Source organism: Hypanus sabinus, chromosome 17, assembly GCF_030144855.1.
Source record: "Hypanus sabinus isolate sHypSab1 chromosome 17, sHypSab1.hap1, whole genome shotgun sequence".
Taxonomy (NCBI): Eukaryota; Metazoa; Chordata; class Chondrichthyes; order Myliobatiformes; family Dasyatidae; genus Hypanus; species Hypanus sabinus.
In genome coordinates this window covers 53,310,699-53,328,740 of record NC_082722.1, presented here as the reverse complement: position 1 = coordinate 53,328,740, position 18,042 = coordinate 53,310,699, and the positions used below count along the sequence as shown (strand labels likewise).

The following is an 18,042-nucleotide window of genomic DNA, read 5'->3' as shown; positions in this document are numbered from 1 at the left end:
ACATCTTTTCCCTTGCTGTGTTCCAATGGTCCCATCTCACTCCGCTTTGCCTCTGAGGATCTAACCTAGTCCCAACATATTGATGCAGCTATAAAGAATGCAAAGCAGTGGCTATATTTTATTAGGGGTTTGAGATTTGTTTTGTCACCTAAAACAGATGTAGTGTGGAGAGCATTCAGACAGGCTGCATCACTGTCTGGTATTGGTGGGGGTGAGGTGCTACCGCTCAGGATCAAAAGTTGTTACAGAAAGTTATAAAATCAGTTAGCTCCATCGTGAGCATAAGCCACTTACGTACTGAAGACACTTTCAAGGAGCAGCGCCTCAGAAACATGGCATCCATTATTAGGGACCCCACCCTCCCCTCATCACCCAGGACATGCCCTCTTCTCATTGTACTGTCAGGAAGGAAGTACAGAAGCCTGAAGGCACACACTCAGCAATTCAGGAACAGCTTCTTCCCCTCTGCCATCCGATTCCTAATTGGACATTGAACACATGAACACTACCTCCCCTTTTTCATTAGTGCTGTTTTTCCACTATATTTTAAATTTAACCATTTAATATTCAGTATGCATTTACAGTAATTCAGTTTTTTTCTATATTTATAATGTATTGCATTGTAATGCTGCCACTAAGTTAACAAATTTCACAACACAGGCCAGTGATATTAAACCTGGTTCAGATCGTGATGCCAATCCAAATGACACTGCTTTGCAGGACTCCTTACAGAGCGCGTTGGAATTGAACCTGGGTCGCTGGTGCTGTAATAGCATTATACTAACAGGAATGCCATTGAGCTGCTCTTAAATCATTTGTACTCAGGAAGCCCCTGTGTTGGAGATTCACTCAATGACAGCTAATCATTGTCTCATTTAATGAGCTTGTCAAAGTACTGCAGTGTCAATCATTGGTAAATTCACTCACTGCAGTCAAAACCCTGGAGAAGTGACTGATTATATCATTCGTGTAATGCATTTGTTGTGGCACTGTAGTCATGGGATGTTTCCAGACCATAAATTGAAGCATGGATGTATTTTAAAAATGAGTACTTCCAGGTTTTTAGACAGACAATGCTTCATATCAATAAGGCATGCCAGATCGCTATTGCCATGGAAATGGTGAAGAATCTGAAAGTTTAATCAGGACAGGTACAAGCAGCGTTATCCCTGATGGATGAAGTAACAGTGGGATTTCTACATCAAAAGTAAATTACCCTGCTCTTATTATACCAGATTGATCTGGCTGAAGGTGTAAATTTGTAAACCTTGTTTTACTAGTGTGTGCCATTAAAGGGAACTTTTACAGCCCATGTTATCTATAATCACTACTTTACATTTCAGTTAGTGTTATAATATTGTAGAATCTCCCAGTCATTACAGAGAGTCCATTACAGTCACTTTTTTTGCTTTTGGAACTGCTGGATCTGGTTGAGTTCTTTTACTCACATTATAGTGGAACAGAAGACCCAGCACCCATTCAATAACCTTGCCACTCAAGTAGGTCCCATTTACCCCTGCTGAGTGTCCTATCTGTCAGCCAATTTTCAATCTATACTAGTATATTACCCCAGTCCAACATGCTTTACTTTTACACAATACTCTCAAAAGTTTTCTGAAAACTTAAATACCTCCCACTGGTGATTTCTCCCTCCCTTTTGAGGTAATGGAGTCACACTTGGCACCATCCAATTTGTAAGTTTTGATTTTGAGGCAGGAAACTAGTTTCCAGTTTAGTAAACCATAAATATATTGAACTTTAGATCAGACCTGGCAGGAGAATTGAACCTGGGTTGCTGGCACTGTAATACAACTATGCTAACCACTAAACTACTGGGCCACCCTGCCAATGTGCCAATATCACACACAAGCAATCCTTACATTATGAAGGAGTTGCATTTCTAAAATCCATTCACTTTGTGATTTGCTGCAACACGATTGATTGGCTTGGTAATCAGACGAGTTCCTCCACTGCATGCCCTCTCTGGTCAAGCAAACAGACACCTCAGAGTGCAGCACTGCTACCCTCATCTGTGAGTCATTTTCTCTGGAATCCGGGTCTCGTGGACTAGGAAAGGGTCTTGATTATTTTTTAGGGAAAAGAACGGAATCTGAAGGTCAAACCATGCTCAGTGAGTCCTAGGGTCAATATCCAGAGATCAGTGAAGGCTGGAGGGCAAAGCCCAAGTTGAAGTCCAAAGCTCAGTATCCTGAGGTAGAAAACCCAAAACCCTGAAGCTGGGAGTCCAGAGGAGAGGGCAAGACTAGGCCAGAAACTGGAGGCTGAAGGCCAATGTTTGCAGGTCTGGGAGCCTGGACCACAGACTAGAGTCCCAAAGTCAATATCCTGGGGTTGGTGGCCTGCGTGCATGAGGTGGGAAAGATGTTTGTTTTGCTGTTGCTGTGTTGTCTTGTGTTGGGACCGGAAAGTGCAGTGACACTTTCAGGCTGCCCTCAGCACATCTCTGGGTGCAGTGGTTGTTATACAAATAATCCATTTCACTGTATGTTTTGAAGTAGATGTGATAAATGAATATACATCTGTACTTTAGGATTGGGGTTCAGCGAGGTGGTGAAGGAGATCATGGGAGTAAGAGGTTAAAACACAGTAACTTAGTAGTAATGCCAATGGCTACTGCAGCCTCCGATAATACAGTACATCAGATAAAATACCTTGTAGATGAAGAGGATGGTAGCTAGCACTATACTGAGACACCTACTTAAATGGTCCAGGAGCAGAGAGCCAAGGCCATGAAGGGACTGGGCTCTGACTGCCATCCCAATTGATATGGTGACATTATATTCAAATTGGATTGCACTAGTATCAAGTGATTAAAAATACATTTTCACCACTAATTTTCTAAGAGTGACTTTTATTCTGTATCTCAAATTTTAATGTGGTGTTTTATGATTTCAGTAATAGTGAATCTCTGTAACCTGAAAAGGCATAACACAGGGGACATCTCTAAATGCTTACTAAACACAAGACACTGAGTTTTAGAATAATTGTACACATCCCCAGCTGATCCAGTAGTCAAATCACATTCATAAAATGAACACAGATAAAACCTCCAAAGATGGCATTAAATGGTTATTAATCAAATACATGGAGTTTTCCCAAAATTTCACATAAATCACTCAAAAGCAAAGGCTTTTATTTATTTGAACAGTTTGGTTATAGAAGGTAATGGATTCAATCTTCTCAGCAAAAAAAAACATAAGTCAATACACAATATGTTATCTGGGGCGTACTTCCCCATGAGCCTTCGTCTTAGTCAAATTATTTGCATTATGAATCAGGAAATGCTGGAAATATTCAGCAGGTCAGGTAGCTTCTGAAGACAGAAGTTTGATCAGTGTTTTCAGCATTTCCTGATTTTATTTTGAAATGTCAGAATTTACAGTATCTGCTGTTATAACTGGCATATTATGTTAATAATTACATTAAAAAAGATCAGCTACTACTTGGACAGAGACACAGAGAATTTCAGATATCCTGTCAACCACTCTTCCCTCAAGCAATATTCTTCAAAGCTACTGAATCGGTCAAGGCAAGGCAGAAAGCACAAACACATTAAAAAATAGTATGCTCCAATCTGCAGAGCAAAGGAATTTGTTATTACAGGAAGTTGTGGTGTAGAATACTAAAAAATGGTAAACCCCCCAAAAATTGATGGTCTGGCAAACAGTATTTTCCCCACCCACAACTCAGTTACTGTAATACTGAGTTTTGTTCACTGCTAATATACAAAAAATGCATTTATTTTAAAAATGCCTATTTCAATGTTTCTTTCTAAATTAAGTACAGTGAAAGGCAACATATTTTTAAATGAAGACAGAATGAAACAACTAAATGGATAGACTTTTGTGTGACAATACTAATGAATTTAGTTGTTAAATTATACTGATTTTAAAAAATATTAGTAATTTCACTAATATTATTTTGTTAAATGATTCAAGGTTGACTGGAAATAGCATACTCAAAATGAGATTATCAAAACTATTGGGTAAACTAAGTCCCTCATGCTAAAGGTCTCCAGTAAATGAGAAAGAATGGTCATGGTGCAACAAACACTGTACTCATGGCTAAAGTGTTTCTGCAGTTCTTTTTAACTGCTTTATTAAATTGTATCAACCTCTACCACCCTTTGCAGAGAAGTGGAACAATTAATTTGAGAAAAGCCTTCATGTCGTTCAATAAAATGATGGGGGTTTTGTCTTAGTTGGCTGAATTGCAATGGCCCACAAAATATAGAAATATGATGACTGTATGTATGAAACCTACTTTAATTACTGATCCCTCTGAACAGTAGAAAACATACAATGATATATTGCAGAGCAACTTGATAGTTAATTGTACAGTAACCTTTTTCCAGCAACCCATTTTATCTGCCAACTCTGCTCATCTATTATGTAAACTCATTGATAGCAAACTGAATACATACACAGAATTTGCATCAATGTATTCTGTTATAGACTTTCACATTAAAAGTAAAAACATTCCTGGCAAATGAAGTGTTCTCAAGGCATTTGTACCCAGATTGAGGAAAATTCAGTTATTTTACTAATAAACCAATTTAGACTGACACAAAGAACAAGAGACCAATCGGACCATTATGCCTTTGTCAATTTCTTTTAAAAAATGTATGATTTCCAACTCTTTTCCCATAGCCAATCAAATTTTCCCTCAAGTTATTGGAAGTTATATGGTTTACATTGAACGCTCTTATGAAATTTTCTCCATATCGTGATGATTTAAAGCTCCTTTTGCATCTTTTGATTCTTTTGCCAATTACCTTTAGTTTATCTTATGTTTACTCAGACATCCACAGAGTATTTTTCATTTCATCTTGAAATTGCTAAAGTAGCTGGCATATCTTTATAACATCCCAGATGTATTTCAGAAGACTTGTTTCTCAGCACAACTACTTAAGTAACAATGCATGAACGTGGCAACTGCAGACTGCACAAAATAGATTATGAATTGCAGTTTTCAAAATTAAATACCAGCTGAAAAGAAATCATTGCAATCTATTTAAAGCTGTCTTCAGTAGAGAAAGAATACTGAAAAACCCCAAATTAGACTATCTGGAATAGGTGTAATTCTTCCTATTAATGGTAAAAGTGCATTTGTATAATATACCTGGTGTTCAAGATTTTTCTTCCATTTCAAAATACTTCGTTTCCCCACAAAAAAAATCAAAAGCAATTTTTTCAACCTCTCTACAACCATGTAACAATCTAAACATTTATGACAAATTGCTAGCTAATTAAATCAATATCAAATGGACTGCATGAGTTAACCTGACAGCAGATACTGAATCATTACAATTCTATGCCCAAATTTTAAATCTATTTTTTAAATTTCTTTTTGTTTGAATGCAGAACTAAACTTAAAGAAAAAGCCTAATTGTAACTTTTCAAGTTAAAGATATGTAACTTCCCTTGTAGTCTTTGGCAAGGTGCTGATCTCAGTAGTGACGGTGGCAATGACAACTAGTTCCCGAACTCTTGGGCTTGTGAAGTGCTTAGATAGAGGTGATAAAGGAGTCCTGTGTGTTCAGCAAGTTTTAGTGGGAAGCTCTCATGCAAGGATATGATTGGACTAGATAGTGGTGTGCAGAATAAAATCTAGCTGCTTAATACCCCTCACAATCACCAACTTTTGAAATACTGCCTAGAAACATGGGATTGGAAGACTGTCAATAAAGGTGGTGGGGTGAAGTGAGAAAACTTTCTTCAGAAGAAAAATCAAAGATTTTTTAAAATAGCACAGTGCAAATTAAAGCTCAGACTCCCATCATTGAGAATTTGATCACTGGAAAACTTATGCAGTCCAACTTGAGGAGTATGTTTACACATGTTTCAGAGAATGTTGCCAATTACCAAAGCAGAAAACACTGACAAGTACCATTCTAGACAATACTAAAATCATAGAATTCTCATTATACCTGTGGCAATGGCTTGAATACTGCATGCCTTTGACATCTCAGATATTGACAGGGGACAAGAACTGTCATTGCACATAGCACAAACTGTTGCCTAAAAAGAAATTGTCACAGCTATTTTAAAGCAATACAATTTAAAATTATTTAAGACTTTTCCTAAAAGCAACAAAATCTTACAGTTGTCAATTCAACTGAAATTAGATACTAGATTATACCAGAGTTCCTATTTTAAGACAGCAGTTTTCCAAATACAGACTTTTTGTGCTTACAACAAAAACATGAAAGTGGCTCATTTCAGAATGCCATGTAAACAAATCAACTTACTGCAGTAGCTATATACTCTCATTTTAGAAAATGCGTCAGTAGAAAAATATTTCAAATACATTTGCAGTGCATCAACATTGCTTTAGAGGAACCAATCCAGAAAGTTTAGGATTTAAAGCCATTTTCTTCAGAGACTGGGTTGGCCCTGAGACTTTTGTATAGGAAATGAACAATCACAAGCAGCAGCATTTCTGAAGTGCTACTCAGGGCCACTATGAAAGGAGCCTGCGAGGCAAAATCTGCTTCAATGCGGCGGAAGGACAACTGGAGCACGGCAAGAGCTAGCAGACTATTTTGGACTCCAATTTCTATACTGACTGTTTTGCACACAGGCACAGGTAATTTCAAACAATAGGCCATAAGATATCCAATGAACAGTCCAAAGACAGGAACAGCAACTCCAGCAAGGATTATTTCTTTGTGCACATTATGAAGTATGGTAGCTCCCATTTGATAGGCCATGAAGAGTCCTCCAATGATCAACAGTAAACTGAGGGGTCGAATAAACAAAAGCAAGAACTTACTGACCCGTGGCAATTTATACTTGATTAACATTCCTGTGGAAATGGGAATAGCTATAAACAGTAATGTCACCAAAATCTTGGTAAATGGCACATGGAGTGTTTCATGAACATTGAGAATGTGGCTATAGATAGTGGATGAAAGTGGCATCATACCAGTGGCAACCAGAGTGGAGATCAAGGTCATGGAAATCGCAAGGGTGACATCCCCTCCGAGAAGAAGACTGTAGAGGTAACCTCCTCCCCCTCCTGGGGCAGAGCAGGTAATTGCCAGCCCAAGAGAAAGAGCTTTGGGCAGGGAGAAGATCCTGGACATAATATATGCATACAAGGGCATGACAACAAACTGCCCTATCACCCCGAGAATAACAGGATGTGGCTGCTTCAGAATACCTCGAAGTACCGCTATCTCCACCTTACAACCAAAAGCACATTTGTTAATAAATATCAACGGCAAAAGAAAATAAAGTATAGGGGTTTGAGAGAAATGCGCCAGTCCGTTGTAACCTAAAACATCATCAGTGGGCGATACTTTAATGATATAATCTTTTCGCTCTTCCACGGTCAATGGCTTAACCCTGGCGACATCCAACAGTCTGATCAAGAGTGGTGCGGTGCCGGCCAGACGGGATTTAATACTGACGATGTAACTTTTCACCAAGCCAATGGTTTCGGCGTCGGTAACGTTGATTATTTTGAGGACATCCGGATCCAGAGACTCAACTATCAGCCTGGTACAGCCCTTTTCCGTGGCCGCTCGATACCGGCTGGAAACCACAATAATACCGTCGGTGTTTTCGGGGAAGTCGAATTGAGTCGAAGTGCCATCGCCGATGTTTACGTAGTAGGGTGGCGGGGTGGTATGGCTCTGGTTCGAGTCCGACAAGCAGTAGACCCCACCGACGATGGCCACAAGCAGCAGCGCCTTCTTCATGCCGGCTGTCCACAACTTCCAGACATCAGCCATTCCGCAACAACTTTTTACTGCGTCAATTCAGTGGAAAGGGGGAACCGGGAAGGCAAGGGACACACACAAACTGCAGTTACCCCGCACTTCTTCGTGCCCCTACGTTTACCTGCAGGAGGCTTAGCCCGCCGAATCAGCGCCAGCGCAGGGGGTTCGCAGCCCGGCCATGGCAGTCCGCAGTGAATCACGCCAAATCCTCGGGAATTCCCACCTCCTTCCTTCCGGCACAGCTCAAAATAATGCCGTCAGTGTGTGTTGGCCGGTTGGCAGCACCAGAGGGAACGCCATCCACTCACTCTCCCGTTCCACCGCTCCTGTCGTCAGCCCGGGAACTGGGGGTTCACTCCGTTTCCCCGCCGCGATGCCTCGCACCGTTCACTGCACCCCTCTTCCTGCCATCCTCTAACGTGATCAGTCGCCACCTATCAACTGCACGGGCGGTACAGCCCAATTAGATCAAAGCCTTTCAAATGCATCTGTTGCCGACGTTTCCGGACTGACTTTTTTCCGGTTTATTGTTTTTAAACACTACGCCCTTCTCCCAGTCTTTTAGTGCATTCTGTGGTATGACCTGTAGACCTTGGTCACGCCTCGTCTTCTGTGGAGACTTTGAATGGGTTCTTTATAATTCAGCCTACTCATTGCCGTTATATTTCATGCTGCCGGCAGAGCAACTGTCAGGGATCCTATCTAAGGAACCAGCCCTCGATTTTGTGCTGCGTTTGGTAGATTACTTTTATTTATACGAACCAGACAACTTGATGAAATAAACACAAACCGAGATGTTGACGGCATAATCGAGTCCCTATTCATAGCTCAGAAGGCATTTTGGATCCCTGATGTAAATTGTTTACTTTATGTGGATTACTAATGAGCGTGAGGACATCCCTCCTTCAGCGGAATGGAGATTTTTGCTTCCTATTTCGGTTGCAATTTTCCCGACGGGCTGCTAGCCTTCACCAAAGTAACATGCCTGGCATTTCCCACCTTGGCCTATTTTCACTCCTTTCCCCTTCCACCATGATCTGCGTATGATTTCAGCCTAGACAGGTGGCATGGAAGGAAGGCTACCTTTTGCCGGTTATAGTGGTCCTTTTAAGCTCAGTTTGGAATCAGAATCTGGGGGATTCTGATACTTGAATTTTGCGGACTTCAGCTTGAAATATTAGCTCATGACGCAGCACACGGAACTTTCTATGTACAAGTTACAAGAACAGCCGTTCTTTAGCCTAAGACGTTCCAATTGAATGGCCAATTAGAATAATTTGTATTAATATAGGTTCTCATCTTGGTAAAACATCCCAAGGCATTTCATAGGATTTGGCACCAGGCTAACTGAGAGCATGGAAAACATGTTTTCAATGATTATTTTAAAAGAGGAGAAATAAAGTGATCTTGTTAGAGAATTCCAGTGCTCAGAGACTTGAAAGTTGAGACGACTGCCAGTGTTGCTGGCAATTAACTCAAGAAGTGAGATTTAGTAGTAATCGGATACCTCAGAGTGTTGTGCAGCTGGAAGACATTACATTGAGAGTAAATGGCAGGGATGCTTTTGACTGATCTGGATGACCTCTGGGTTGTTTATGAAACTGCTCCAGGAAGCATACACTGTCACAGGGAGAATGTTTAAACTCCACAAGGGTAGCACCTGACGACCTGAAGCAGGGTCTCTGGCGCTGTGAGACAGTGGCTTCAATAGTTCTGCAAGGTGTTGCACCACAGATAGTTTCATCCCTCAGTTCCAATTTTATGAAATTATTTGAAATGAATTCCCCAAGCAATTTCAACTCATGTTTCTGGGTTAGTGATCCAGATCTCTGGATACCATTCCAGTATTTAAATTGTATGCTGCTGTGCCCACAGTCAGATGACCAACTAGTAAGAGATCAAAGTATAAATTATAAATATAATTTATAATAAATAGAAATCTAAAATTAAAATGTTGTCTTTCTATTCCTCTAAAACAACTCTACATTTCATTCAGATTCAGAGGATTCTAACTGCTGCCAGTCCAAGTTGAAAAGGCATACATAGGCATACATATGTATGTTCACCCATACATAGGACGCAGTATGTTGAAATACTTTGATTCCTGATGCTAACCTTATTTATTGAAAAAGTTAGCTCAGCACCACTAGCATAGAAAGTAGAAGTTGTGTTGTCCAGTATTCCTATTACTCTCCCCCATCTGTATTACCTCTCCACAGTTACAAGTCCAGCTCTTTCTACTTATGAATAACCACTGTATCTTCTGTATCAATTCCATATATTCAACAAAATATAATGAATGAAATATAATGGACTAGGCTGCAGATGAGGATTGAGTGAATTGATAAGTTTTGAAAAATTTTTCATGATAGCTTCACATCAATCTACACCCTCAATAATATATTTCAGGCAAATTTCTCAGACTAAACCATAACCCACTACCGAGAAGTCTAACAACACAAAAGGGCATAGGTTGTCACCTCTCCACTCACATTAACTGTGAGTACCTTTTAGATATCAGCCAGAATTGTAAGATATTGTCATAGTTTGAAAGTATTGTCCTCCTATTCATGCCTTATGTTTGAGGGTTTTGTTCCGACTGGATGTGAAAATCTGATTTAATGTATTGACAAATTTTAAATTATCATCTTTACTTACAGGCATCACCTGGAATAGAGCTCAGTCCGATAACTTTCCAACTCAGGAGTGAGCAGACTGCCAATGAATGATAAATACTCTGATATTCCTCCTTTGTCAATACTGCTACATGCAGTATGTGATAGTGGCTTCATGTTTTACTCTGCTTCTGAAAGTTGATTCTATTAACTTCAACTTATCACTAATAACTAGAGATGAATTTCTAGATAAGGTTAACTTGCAGGTAGAGTCGGTGGTGAGGAAGGCAAATAGAATGTTAGCATTCATTTCAACCGGTCTGGAATATAAGAGCAAGGATGTGATGCTGAGGCTTTGTAAGGTGCTAGTGAGGCCTCACCTTGACTATTATGAACAGTTTTGGGCTTCTTATCTAAGAAAAGATGTGCTGGTATTGGAGAGGGTTCAGAAGGATGATGCTGGGAATGAAGGGGTTATCACATGAGGAATGTTTGATGGCTCTGGGTCTGTATTCACTGGAATTTAGAAGAATGGGGGAGATGTCATTGAAATTTTTCGAATGTTGAAAGGCCTAGAATAGATGTGGAAAGGATGTCTCCCAAGGTGGGGGAGTTTAGTACAAGGTGGCATAGCCTCAGGATTGAGGAGTGTCCATTTAAAACAGAGATGTGGAGAATTTTTTTTAGCTGGATGGTGGTGATTTTGTGGAATTTATTACCACAGGCAGCTATGGAGGCCAGATCATTGGGTGTATTTAAGGTAGAGCTTGATAAGTTTGGACGTGGCATCAAAGGTTACAAGAAGGCTGGGAGTGGGGCTGAGAAGGGGATAATGATTGAATGGCGGAGCAGACTCGATGGGCCAAATGTCCTACTTTTGTATTTATGTCTATGGTCTTATAATATACTGTAGTGCCTTTCAGAAGTGGTTTTGATGTGACAGAGAAATCAGTTGATTACAACAGCATGCATCTTGCCACCCTCCCTTACTCTGGCTGTACTCCTATGGCATACAAAGTGCAACTAAACATTGAAGGGATGATCAGTTTATGTTGTGGGTGCTGAATCATTTGCTCTTGAGATCACACTTTCTTCTTGCACACAATTAGGCTGAACTTGCTTTTACTTCATAATTTATTTGCATAATTTTGAAGTTACATTTTTAATAATAGCTAAAATATATATTAAACTTTTTTACCACATAACTACAAAGTGTTTTTTTCAAGTAACTCTAATGTTTTATGTTCCATATGTAGCTGACAGGTTTCCATTTTGGAACAAAATACTGAAAGTTCTCTTACCAAAGGGAATACTTGTCCTGTGTTCCAAGGACTAAAAAGAAAAAAAGATGGATTTATATGGTCCATTTTTGCAACTTTGGATGTTCTGAATACTTTTGAAATACAATCATTGCTGTAATGCAGGAACTATGCAAACCAACAAGTTCCAATAAGATCACACAGTAAGATCCTACGAAAGTTGTTATAACATAGATTTTAATACCATATTCAGTGGATTCAGGTTAACTGGATCATTGGTTAATCAGGCCAGCCATTTATGTTGAACAACTTTTAAGGACCACAAACTAAATCAAGAAAATAGTCAGGATTCGCTTTGTTTATTTGGAACACTATGCTGCTTAATTGGAGCAGGAGACTGCTTCCAAACAGTTTCAAACTAGCGTCTGTCATGTGCACTTGTGTGGCAGTTAAGACACTACACCATGCTTAGAGCGATTAGATTTTAAATAGCATTAATTGCATGTGTTCTGTACAAAAAGCTGTGATTTTTTTCATTGATACTTGGCGAGAAATAAGTAGTAAGACAATTCAGAGCTGTTTTGCTTACTGCAGTTTCGAGCATTCTTGGAGGCTTGGAGATGCCATAACCAGCCAGGAGTGAAAATGAAATGATTTTACTACTTCAATAAGTTAGGAATTATGAAGGTATTGACAATCATCTTGAATGTTAGAATGAAAATGAATATTTGGAGGATGCAATCATCTAAAGCACTGTATGAAGGCAGTCCATTATCTGCACCAGGTATCTGCATTGATTTTGGTCATTTACAGTCAATCAAAGGACATGACAGATAAATTCCTCAGTTGATAACTATTAGAAACTAATACACAGTTTTATGGTACTGTAAAGGTATCGGTAATGTTCTAATTGGTTCTGTATTTCAATTAAATACATAAATTGTTACTCCTTTAAACAGTAGTTTGTCTTTTTTTAAAATAAAATTTAACTATTTCCATGAAACTTAAGCTAATTGGGGTAGTTGCTTAATTGGGCCAAAATGTACTGGTCCAGATGTGTCCCAATTAACCAGAATCCACTGTATTCTGGACCGCCAATCTGGTTGGTGTAGCACTAACGTAACTGAAGATTACTGTTTAATTTCCATTTGAGCAAATGTCTTAAATAATATAAGCACATTATGAACTACTGCAGCACCAATAATTAATGGAAGTGTTGAATTTTTTATACCGGAAACTTAAATGTTTAATAACATTACAAAATGACAACATAGAAATAAATTACTTGCTTTCACTGAAGACTGTTGCCTTCTAGAAAAAGAGATTTTCTGGCTTTTTCAACAGTGTTAGCATACACACCAGAAACTGTGTAAGTGATGTACTATCCCAACATATCAGTAGTTTAACCAAAGAGTAAACAAGATTATAGAACCATGTTTAACAGAAACACAAACATTTCGGTGCAGCTACATGTAGTTTCAATTCAAGTTTCAAAGTAAAATTTATAATCAGAGTACATACATGTCACCACATACAACTCTGAGATTCTTCTTCTGTGTGCGTACTTAGAAAATCTATAGAACAATTGTATAGTAGTTGTAGTATATGTGGTACTTGAAGCTGGAAGAATATTTTTAATGCCAGTAAGGGAAGAGGTGTAGAAATATGATTTTAGAGTACTCCTATAGATATGAACAGGATGAATTTGTCAAGGTGCAGTTCTTATCTTCCCAATTTTGTCTGCAGCCAGCTTCCCAAGGACATGCATGTGGCTGGCCAGGTTCCCAATTGCTCACTTGCTTCACGTGATGTGTCATTTGTAGCAAATACTCACTGAAGTTTAGATGTGGTACCATTCAAACCTGTAGATGAAACTCATTTTTTATTAAAACATTCCTGGTTTGAATATCAATTCATACTGGATTTTTCTAATACTGAATTATGTGATAATGTTCCTTCTATAACTTGTTTCCAATAAGGTACCTGCTCAATGTATGATTTGAATATTAGTCCTTCCTATGATCCTCCACTAAAACAAATATAAACATTAAGTTACAGGGGTGATTCAGTATTAATAATTTATTACATCCTTTTAACCATAATGTTACCATTGCAAGTTCATAGCCATTAACTATGACATAATTTATAATTAAGACAGAATCAATATTGAGCAGTTATTATTATCTTTAAATTTACACCACAATATTCATCGGTTAATGGGAAAGAATTACTGTTGGATCCGTTGAAGAGTCTTGCATGGCCATGACTCTTACAGGAACAAATAAAAAAGTTTTCTTTCTTAGAGATGTTTTGAATTATAGAAACATAGAAAACAGGTGCAGGAGTAGGCCATTCAGCCCTTCGAGCCTGCACCGCCATTCAGTATGATCGTATTTGATCATCCAACTCAGAACCCTGTACCTGCTTTCTCTCCATACCCCCGATCCCTTTAGCCACAAGGGCCATATCTAACCTCCTCTTAAATATAGCCAATGAACTGGCCTCAACTGTTTACCGTGGCAGAGAATTCCACAGATTCACCACTCTCTGTGTGAAGAGATTTTTCCTCATCTCGGTCCTAAAAGGCTTCCCCTTTATCCTTAAACTGTCACCCTCATTCTGGACTCCCCCAACATCGGAAACAATCTTCCTGCATCTAGCCTGTCCAATCCCTTTAGAATTTTATACGTTTCTATAAGATTCCCCCCCCCCCCCCGTAGGCCATTGGGCTCTTCAAATCTCCTCCGCCAATTAATAAAATAATAAATGATCTGATCTTGGCCTCAGGTACATTTTGCTCCCGATTCACCCTGACCTTGAGAATCAAATCTCTGTTTGTCTTAGCCATAAATGACTTAAATCCTTAAATAACTCAGTCTGCTCTCTGGTGTAGAAAATACTAAAGATTCACAATGCTGAGAAAGAAGTAATTCTTTCAACTTTCCACCTTTGATAATTGATACAGTACTTTATTTTTAAATAATTCCTCCTTGTTTTAGATTCTGCTGTAGGGTCAACGTCTTCTCAGCATCCACTATGATCATCTCTCCCCTGAATCTTATGTTTTTGACTCTTTTTATTAAAGTGGATAGCCTCACATTTCCCTGTATTATACCCCATCTGCTAAATCTTTGCACACTCATTTATACATTATAGATGCTATTTATTTACATCTGCATTTGCACAGTTTGCAGTCCATTAATCCTGTTTACAGCTAGATTTGTTAAGTTTGGCCACAGAAAAAGAATTTCAGGGTTGTATGTGGTGACATGTATGTACTTTGATGATAAATTTTAATTTGACTTTGAACTTGTTTATATCCTTTCGCAGACTCATTGAGTCCTCCTCATGACCCCATTTCCCATTTCTGTTTCTATTGTCAGCAAATATAGATATGATGTATGATCTCCTTGGCTGTCATTATTATAGATTGAATAGATGAGGGCTCAGTAATGAACACTGTGGCATCCCACCAAACTGAAAATGATCAATTTAACAGTATTCTGTTTGCAGTTATTTCCTGTTATCTATCCCCCCAACCGCATTACCTAAATGTCTGCTGAGTGGCCCTGCTAAAACTTGTTCCAATGAAATAGGCATTGGTTGGATGCACTCACAGTGAAGATGCCACCTAACTTTGTATTTCACTAATCTTTGAATTGTTCAAAAGTAAAATTGAATTTCACCATTGCAGAAACCAATCAGAATGCTCACCACAATACATCTGTAGAAATTTGCTATGTTTTATGAGACCTCCTCATAATTATACAGTATTACAATGGCAGCCGAGATTACAACCCAAATTGGCATTTGAATCCATGATATTTTTGAAATGTTTTGACCAATTTGAACTGACTAAGCTGGTCCAGTTATTATCAAATAACCAAACTCAGATTGATCTACACTTCACTGGCCTAAGGCAAGAACTTGAACAAATTTGGAATCCGACCAAATCCATCTTAATCAAGATCAAGTTTATTATCTTCAACACGTTGTGGGGTTTACTATTCTGCAGTAGCAATACAACGCAATATATAAAAATACTATGTATTACAATAAATAAATAAATAATGTGAAAAGAGTGCAAAATAGAGAGGTAGTGTCTATAGGTTTATGGACTATTCAGAAATCTGATGGAGGAGGGAAAGAAGTTGTTCTTAAAACATTGAATGTGTGTCTCAAGTCTCCTCCATTTCCTCCCTGGTGGAAGTAATGACAAGAGGATATGTCCTGAATGCTGAAGGCCCTTAATGATGGATGCTGCCTTTTGGAGACATTGTCTTTGCAGATGCCGTCTGCAGTGGGGATGCTAGTGCCTATAATGGAGCTGGCTCCATAGCTTTTTCGATCCTGTGTATTTGAGCATCCATACCAAAACAGTTAGAATGCTTCACCACCATATATCTGTAGAGATCTGCTAGATTTATGAGACCTCCTCATAATTATGCACAGAGTCCTCCCTCTGCTGATCAATTAGTCTTCAAGATGTTCAATAACATTTGCAAGATGCACTGACAGCAACAAAGCCACAGAGTGTATTTTTGATGAGGGATCTCAATGTTCATCACCAGGAATGGCTTGCTAATAACACCATAGATCTAACTGGCTTATTTCCTGAAGGATCTAGCTAGCAGGCTGAGTTTGTACAGGTAGTGAGTGAACCTGCTTAAATTCAGCTTCAGCAATTTATCTGTGGCAAGTGTGTCTGCCCGTGATAGCACTGACAGAAGTGAACTCACTGAAGATACACTCTATTGCATTGTGTGGCACTACAAACATGCTAAATGGGATAGGCTGAGTACAAATTTGCCAGTTCTAAGTTGCGTATGAGATTCTATGGATCATTTTTGGCAGTACAAAAAGTATGCCACTGCAATCTGTAACCTCATGCCCCTGTTTAGCCCTCATCTCAACGTTACAGTCAAGCTAGGGAATCAATCCTTCAAGAGGAATGCAGAAAGGCAAGCCAAGATGTGCAGCAGGCATACTTAACTTGCTGAACTGCCAGCCCAGTGAAGCTGCAATAAAGGGTTATTGAGTGATAAATAGATAAAGCATAGGCAGAGCTAAGTGATCTCAAAAGAAATGCATCAGGTCAAAGCTCTGTAGTCCTATAGAATGGTATGGACAATCAAATGGAAGGAGTAAGTACAAAAACATTTTCCTTCTCAGTGAGTGGGGACCAGCACTGTAAATGCTGAAGAGCGAAGTATTTACAATCATGTTCTTCTATAGGTGTTAAAGAGGTGATGCAGTTTAGCTTCTCTTTGAAATCTCCACCACCATAGCTAGTTCAATTTACTCCACATAATATCTAAACAAGGCTGACAGAACCGGATACTGCAAAGGTTACGAGAACAGACAGCATCACAACTGTATTGCTAAAGACCTGGATTGCAGAACAAACTAAAGTTGGTTCCACTACAATGAACAACCTGAATCTACCCACAAAGTGGAAATTTGCACAGACATGTCCTGTTCAGAAAAAAAGAAAGACCCAGTAAGATCCAGTGCTGCGAATCAGTCTACTGTCAGTCACCTGCAGAGTGATGGAAGCTGTCATTTAAAGTGCTGTCAACTGGCTCTTACTCATCAACAACATATTCACTGATGCTCCTTTTGGAGTTTGCTAGTGTGTGAGTGACTGACCTTGACATAAGTGCAACAATTGATTTAGCATGACATCATGTAAAACATGTCAATGTGCTTTAAAGGAAAACCATTCCAGGAGTTGGAATCATCCTTTTCATAAAGGTAAATTAGGATTAAGCCAACCCTAAAACATTTTAGAAGTTCTATCTAATCATCTTCAGTTGCTTCATATAATGATGTTCATTCTATAATAAGGCTAAAAGTGCACGTTTGCTGATGAGGGCACAATTTTCAATTGTCTCGACAAATGAATCAGTCCCTGCCTGCATACAGCTCAAACTGGACAACAGTCAATGACAAATAACATTTGTACAGAAAGCTGCCTGGTAGTGACCACGACATTCAATGGCATTGCTGTCACTGGGACCCCACAATCAACATCCTCAGCTGGACCCATCTCATAAATACCGTGGCAGCAAGAGCAGGTCAGAGGTTGGGAATGCTATTATGAATGATCTACATCTGGAATCACAAGTCAGGACCTGATTGAAACTCCCCCTTTGCCTTGGTGAGTGCAGCACCAACAACTCTCAAGATGTTCAACATTTACAACAGGGCAGCCAGGTTGACTGTAATCCCATGATCCACCCTCTCTATATCCATTCTCTCTATAACTGCAGCACAGTGGCTGCAGTGTGAACCATCTACAAAGCACATTGCAATTACTCACCCATGCTATTTGAACCGCTCAAAACTCACTACCTCTACTACCAGGGACACAGACAGAAGGTGCATGGCACCACCCCCACTTTCATGTACTCCTTCCTCC

General features: G+C 39.2%; 1 protein-coding gene across 1 annotated transcript; it reads right to left on the bottom strand.

Moving 5' to 3' along the window:
• Window positions 1–5,950: 5,950 nt before the first annotated feature.
• Window positions 5,951–7,875, bottom strand: slc10a3 (solute carrier family 10 member 3). The gene has a single exon (XM_059993093.1). It carries the CDS (start codon window positions 7,757–7,759, stop codon window positions 6,377–6,379), a length of 1,383 nt encoding a protein of 460 aa, XP_059849076.1. The 5' UTR covers window positions 7,760–7,875; the 3' UTR covers window positions 5,951–6,376.
• Between the last annotated feature and the right edge of the window lie 10,167 nt (window positions 7,876–18,042).

Coding starts and splice junctions, on each gene's coding strand:
- slc10a3 (XM_059993093.1), bottom strand. CDS start 7,759: ATGGCTGATGTCTGGAAGTTGTGGACAGCCGGCATGAAGAAGGCGCTG.